The sequence below is a fragment of the Helianthus annuus genome, chromosome 2, assembly GCF_002127325.2.
Source record: "Helianthus annuus cultivar XRQ/B chromosome 2, HanXRQr2.0-SUNRISE, whole genome shotgun sequence".
NCBI classification, from domain to species: Eukaryota; Viridiplantae; Streptophyta; class Magnoliopsida; order Asterales; family Asteraceae; genus Helianthus; species Helianthus annuus.
The window spans coordinates 139,091,556-139,099,014 of NC_035434.2; the positions used below are offsets into that span (position 1 = coordinate 139,091,556).

The 7,459-nt window shown below is 34.6% G+C and overlaps 1 protein-coding gene across 1 annotated transcript; it reads right to left on the bottom strand.

The window, feature by feature from the left end:
• Nucleotides 1-1,192: 1,192 nt before the first annotated feature.
• LOC110877397 (deacetylvindoline O-acetyltransferase) lies at nucleotides 1,193-3,700 on the bottom strand. Its single transcript, XM_022125533.2, has 2 exons — nucleotides 3,605-3,700; nucleotides 1,193-2,859 (listed from the first exon to the last, which is right to left on the bottom strand). The coding sequence occupies exon 2, from the start codon at nucleotides 2,612-2,614 to the stop codon at nucleotides 1,292-1,294; it is 1,323 nt and encodes a 440-aa protein (XP_021981225.1). The 5' UTR covers nucleotides 2,615-2,859; nucleotides 3,605-3,700; the 3' UTR covers nucleotides 1,193-1,291.
• Between the last annotated feature and the right edge of the window lie 3,759 nt (nucleotides 3,701-7,459).

Below are 7,459 nucleotides of genomic sequence, written 5' to 3' on the forward strand. Positions count from 1 at the left end.
TAGGGATAAACTCGAAACAAATGATTAGTAAAAAACTTAATATGTTAAAAACGTTCGTAAAACCATACCAAGTAGCACCAATGCCACATCATTGCCAGCGATCCCAACATTGGAAAAGTTCATAAAAATAAAATAAATAAAAAAGGAAAAAATAACACTGAACAAAAAGCAAACGTAAAATCGTTAAACCACGCACGCCCGTTGCGGTGCGTTAATGCGAAGAATTAGACCGAAACGTAAAATGTAGAAAAAAATAACTAAGTTAAACGGGAAAAATAAACGTGTTGCGACGGACTTGTCAAATGGGAAAAAATATAACAAAAAATAGGGAACATCACACGCACGTCGCGGCGTGTCTTGCAAAATTTAAAACGAAACGTAAAACGAATAACTTGTGAAAGATGAAAATTATGAGGGGTCAAAGATGAAAATAAAAATACGTTAGGGCTAAATTTAAAAGATGAAAAACTTTGGGTTATAAATGAAAAATTAATTATTATTTTCTTTAAAAAACTCCCAATGCATGAAGTCCAACTTCATAAAGCAACATTTTTTAAAGAGATATGTGAAGAAAGCTTTGTACAAATAACTTTATACAAAGTACAACAACTATTGCACCAACTTGTTGCAAATTGATAGTATATAATGTATTATATATATGGATATAGATATGTAAAAACTTGAAATTTAAAATTATTATTAATCTTTATTAATACTTTTAAAAAATCAAAAGAGTTAAGTGGTTATTTTTAATCTTTATTAATACTTCTAAAAACTAATATGTATTAATATAAAATTAAAATATATGTGCATGTTTTTTAATTACTTAACTTAAAAAAACATTTAAAAACTTAAAGGCTTAAAAGTAAAAAAAAAATGCCAAAATTGTCACTAAATTTGATCACTGATATCACTTTAATCCAAAAATGAAACTTTTTGTAACTGAATTCCTGAGTTTTGATTTTGGTTGTCATTTCCAACCAAATCACTAACTCAGTTAAAATGTATCGTTAATTCATGGGCGATTTTCAGTGATTGACTTTATATTATAGGGGTCCGTTTTTTTCTAATCGCCCCAGGCCCAAAAGTTTTTGCAGATTTTCGGAGATGTCCCTGCGTAAAATGAATATTGATTATAACAATTAACCAACTAATAGTAATCATAAAACCTTAATACTTACCCTGATATTCAAATTATAAATGCATTAATATCTAAAAAAACAAAGACATATATCAAATGCATAATAAACTCGGCAAACATAACAAAACTAAAACAGTATAACATAAGAAACTAGCAAAAGGCTTGTAACTCAGGGTCATTTTGCAATATCTTCATGTCTTCTTTTTCCAAACACACGGATGCTTCGATCCCATAGCCATCCGGAGTCGCCATCAAAATTGTTGTGTTCTTTATCGTTCCACCAATACTTACTTTCACGGGCTTCCCCCACCCAAAATCAATATCGTACATTGGAAACCTACACAAGCTTGAATATATGTAGTACTCATCAACTATTTTTAACCTCTCCAAGGCAACTTCTGGTGACATCTTAGCAACCATTTCCATTGCAGTTTCCAAATTTCGAATACTTCGAAAAGCCGTCTTCCCTTTCCTCATCTCACTAATCGATACATGTGGCGCGAGTTCGCTTTGATTCCGTGTGGGAACATCTATTGAGAACACAAGATTTCCTACCCTTGTTCCTGCCACTTTCTCTACCAAAACGCCTCTCATGTCAGTCGGAAAGGCCATGCCACTTGGCGTGAAAGTTCCTGAGTTATTCTTGGTGCGCGCAGCCATTGCGCGCGTGTGGAGCAGCCATGACACAACTTCAACCCGAGTAGGGTTTGCGATAGGTTGTCCGGATTCACTAGCCATTGCTGTCACTTTGGCTTTGAGATTGTTTAACATTTTATTAGGGAACAAAAAACTCCTTGTAACACAACCAACACGTGACCTGTCACTTAAGAGGTCTGGCAATGTAATGTTTTTTTTTTGGTAATGAATGATTTCTGGATTTATAAGTGATACATCTTTTTTGGCAGTCACTGTGGCCCAATGATTGATGAAGTTTAGCATAGTTCGTGCGTCACCAACTTTGTGAAACAAAGTTGATGCCACTGCTATCCCTCCGCATGTAAACCGGGTGACTTGAACAGCTAACGGGCAAGTAACACCTTCGGTATCACCTCTAATTCGCGGGTGGAACCAGATCAGATCATTTGGAAAGAGTGGATCAAGATCTTCGTGTTTTAATTGTTGTAGGAAATCCGATAATGAGCTGTCATTGCTTGCTTCTGTATACTCAACCCCCTCATCATTGCAATCCACAAAACTCGGGCTAGATTTCTTCACCCGACCAGCAAACGGATAATACTGAACTAGGGTCTTCGATAAGGAGTTTTTCAACTTGAGTGTTATATGATGAGAGCTTTGTTCAATATTTTGGTAGAATGCAACAATCGGTGTGTGTGAATTTAATGAGATTTGATCGAACAATGAGAGGTTATATGTTTTGGAGTGTGAAGGGGTTGGAGAAGAGGGTTTGATGATCTCTCTAGAGACAATTGTGTGAAGTTGTCTTCTACCAAATCTTTGAAGCTTGCTCAACATTTTGTTTAAAGAAAGTTATACTCTTTCTTGTGCATTCCTTCTTTTATAGCTTTAGTTTAATCCTCTGCATTGCATCTTAAATGCATTTGGTTTCAAACGCTCGCAATCATTTTCTCTTCATTGCTACGTCGACTTTCTAACACCTTTTGAATTTGGAATTTCCAATGAATCCCACCTAGGCGTCCGGATGTGCTATATAACTACGGTTACCTTGGGTCTGTCCGATTTGGACGCTGAAACTGAACCTACAACCAATATTTCAATTTTTAGATTTTCATAGGAGTCCATTTTAGTTATGAATGGTTCGGTTGATTCTATTTATGAAAAAGATGATTCGATTAATTAGACCGTTAGTAAGGTTGGTTTTGGACCCACGCATTCAAACTAATTAATTCAATTAATGTATCCAGTTATATCATAGATCAAATTAAATGTTGGTTTTAACAAAGCTTTCAGCATATAACATATTCTTTATAACAAAGGTGGGTTGGTTTAAATTTCTTAAAATATACATATAAACATAATGGAAACACAAGTATGTATACTGATTCGCTTATTTCATTTCAGTTTTTTTGGGTATTCGATTATGATTTGAGTATTTGGATACCTTGAAAACTTTGTGTGCGGTAAACAAATATACACTATCAAGCATCTTGAGTTTGACTCTGAAGTGGAAATCCCATGGAAGTAGGATTTTAGAATTTAAAAAAGATTATCGCTTATTCTGTAGCTTGCTTTTTTTTTTTTTTCTGATTACAAAGACTATACGGTAGCTTTTGCTACGAGTAGGATTTTAGTAGGTATATTTGTTTTGTATTTACAAATCTATAATATGTTACATAAACATATAAAACCAACAATTTATTCAACTTCATAAAATTATAAATTTCATTCTCATCACATTATAAAAACAAGAAATGAAAATGATCAAAAGTATATCATCAAAAATATAATGATGGAACATCACATGTAAAATTACTCGGTTTTCACCTATGATACACAGGGTTCCTTAGGGATCTAGCTCAGCCCTTGTCACAGCTCTTCAGTTGGTTGTGTTGTGGATGGCAGCAAGACACCTCATGTTGTCTTCTCATCTATAATGCTAATTTTCACCTAACGACTTCAATGTAGCGTACTACAATGACTTCAATGTGGTGTACTACACTAATTTTCACCTAGTGGTCTTCAATGTAGTATCAAAATAAAAAACTGTAACACGTACCAAAAAAATTTTACACTACTAGAAAAATGGGTTTTTGCTACCGTATTTTCTCGGTCGCAAAACGGTGGCAAAACCCTTTTTGTCACCATTTTGCCACCAAAAAGGCGGTAAGAAAAACACACGTGGCAATTGCCCTATTGCCACCTATTTGCTACCGTATTTTTTGAGATAGTTTGCAACCATTTTGCTACCGTTTTTTGCCACCGCTTTTACTTGCTACCTTTTGCCACATTTTTGCTACCATTTTGCTACCGCTTTGTCACATTTTTGCTACCATTTTACTACCTTTTTTATCACATTTTTGCTACGGTTTTGCTACCATTTTCTACCATTTATATCTATTGCCATCCGGTTTCTTATATCTACCTGCTACCATTCAATTTTTTTGCAAAATGTAACCATTTATGAAATTTCAAAATCATAACAAACATCCAATATTCCTCATAAAACTCAAATAATCCAAATTAAAACATTCAAACTAAAAAAAGGAAAATGCAATATGATCTTTTTACATTCATGCTATCCAATCTAGAGCCCTACGCGCTTCTTGACTATCCTAGTTGTTAATGGTGAAGTTAACATAATGCCATATTTCTCACTATCCGCCTGTAAAATATAAACAAATAGTCAATCACTTCTTATTACACGTACAAATGTACAATATATAGAATTGAATTAAGAAAATAGTATATTAACAATGTTGGACAAAACGACAAAAACCATATAAATGCTAAGAAATTAGATAAAACTGATGCAAAATGAAATCAAACTTATTTTTAGGCTCGGGCACATGCTCATTTAAGCTAGGCTTGTTTCGAGCCGATCGAGCTCGCCAGTAGCTCGACTCGTTTACACCCCTATTGCAAAGTAACTTGCAATGTTTGTCACAATAAGACACTATTTAAGATGTTAGCAAAAAGATATCAAATATTGTCCTAACCTGTTTGGTACTATGGCATTTTTGTTAGAAATGTTGATTATTAAAATTTAGTTATGTTTCTATTATTCGAACTTATATGTTTATGATATGTATTTAGAATACTCTTTTATGTAGATAGGATGATATGCGGATCAAAATGATAAGCGGGTTTATCAAACCGTCAAGGAAGTTACCCGCTTATATTTAACCGCCAAATTGTAAGTTTAAATACTGATTTGCCGGGAACTATTCCGGTTATCAAGACAATTTGTATGTAACAGAATTGTCCTTTCAATCCTCCATATTCTCTCTGCAAATTCGATATTCATTTGCTATTCGATATTCACTACAAAATGTCTGTTTTCCATTCAAACACTTCCACTGTAAATGATATTGGCAATCCAGTTAATCATCATGATAATTCGGATTTCCAACATAGTGGTATCAGAGCCACTTATGGAAAACGATCAGAAATCAATGAAACTTCCACCACTCTTCCTTGTCAACATTGTACCGACGAAGTTAATGAAAGAAACAAGCGAATCCCTCGTGTTCGACTTTGTTACTATTGTCACTTACCAGGCCATCAGATCTACAACTGCACGGCCAAAGATAATGATGAAGCAACCCAACTGTTAAAACAGGCCATCAACGTTGGGATCAGACGGAAGGAAGACGATGTTCAGTGCAATGATGAGATGATTGTCACTGGCACTGATGGTGGACAATGGGCAGGAATATGGTATGTTAATCCAACGTTCAATCATCATTTTTCTGGCAATATTAATGTTTTCAAAAGGGTGAAACATATGATGGGTGTAGAGACAAGATCGGGTATGAATAACTTTCTGTTTATAAGAGGGGTAGGATCGGTTGATTTGAAAACAGGGAATGAAACACTGAATGTTCAAAGTGTTTATTACTCACCGAAAATTGATCGAAATGTTTTAAGCCTTGATCAACTTACATTACAAGGTTTTACGGTCAAAAGATCCGGTGATAAATGTAAAATATATCCCATGTTTTCAACCCCGGTAATAAACTCAATAAATGATAAAACCGGTCTGACGAAGGAGGAAGAGTTGGGTGCAAATGAGAGATGAAGATTGCAAGAACTGGGAAATATCGATGAACAATTCAAAGAAGAATATCTGAACTCTTATTTCGAAACACTAAATGTTTCGGATGAGAATGAAAATGACTGGAATCTACTGATTTTAAGGGCAGTAGAATTTAACGAATTTGCAGACTGCAAAGCATTAATAGATATGCTTGATGATGGAGAATATGTTTTCAAGTACAAAGTAGATCTTCAAATGAAATTTGAAGAAATGGTTCGATGGTTCTTGAGTGTATACATGGGAATAACATCCAGGCCAATTCCCCCTTATTCTCCGAGTCAAAAGAAAATTGACTTGTTAAGTTTGTTTATTTTGGTCATAAGAGACGGAGGATACCGAGAAATTACCACCGATAACACATGGCCAATTATCACAAAAGACTTAGGATTTGAATATCAAGATGGAGATTACATACGGATTATATATGCAATGTATCTCGATGTTCTGGAGTATTATTATAAATTCAAATCAGTTCAAGAAGACGTGCGTGTAAAGGAGACGGTGAATGATGAAGCAGAATTCTCGGGAGGCCATCACAGGAGGACGAAAAGTGCAGAAATTGCAGCAGGCAATGATCATAACAATGGTGACACAACACAATTTGCACTGTTTACTCGGAAAGGATGTGAAGATGACTGGAATGTACACAAGAAGAGGAAGCGATTTAACTTTGATTATGTGAGGAAGGCGGTAGATGACGCTAATCGCAGCGTCATGCAACAAAGTTATAACATAACCAAAGTTTAAGGGGGTTGTGTTAGAAATGTTGATTATTAAACTTTAGTTATGTTTCTATTATTCGAACTTATATGTTTATGATATGTATTTAGAATACTCTTTTATGTTGATAGGATGATATGCGGATCAAAATGATAAGCGGGTTTATCAAACCGTCAAGGAAATTACCCGCTTATATTTAACCGCCAAATTGTAAGTTTAAATACTGATTTGCCGGGAACTATTCCGGTTATCAAGACAATTTGTATGTAACAGAATTGTCCTTTCAATCCTCCATATTCTCTCTGCAAATTCGATATTCATTTGCTATTCGATATTCACTACAAAATGTCTGTTTTCCATTCAAACACTTCCGCTGTAAATGATATTGGCAATCCAGTTAATCATCATGATAATTCGGATTTCCAACAATTTTGGCATTAAGGTCTCCACACTAACACGTCAAGGAAATTTGAAATATGGGCAACTTAGATCTGGAATATCCTTATCATCTTTACACCTTCCTGTACTAGAAGAGGCCTCTGAATCAGCATCAATGAATAAACAACACACATGATAACCCACTTCTTTGCAACAACCCCAACATAAAACAATAAGACGTTATAATTAATTTTTTTTTTTTTTTGCTAGAAGTTGTACCTCTATAGCTAGTGCTTCTGGTAAGTAGTTTCAGATGCCATTTTTCATTTTCTTATCATTACCATCACCTGCATTCCAGGAAATAAGGGTGTGTTAACTAGTTCAAAAAATCATATGAAAACAGAAACTAAGTTGACTCGCCTTCTTCAGTTCTTACTCGTAAAGGTTTTAGTAAGCATTCTCAGAGTATAAAATTCAATTTGACA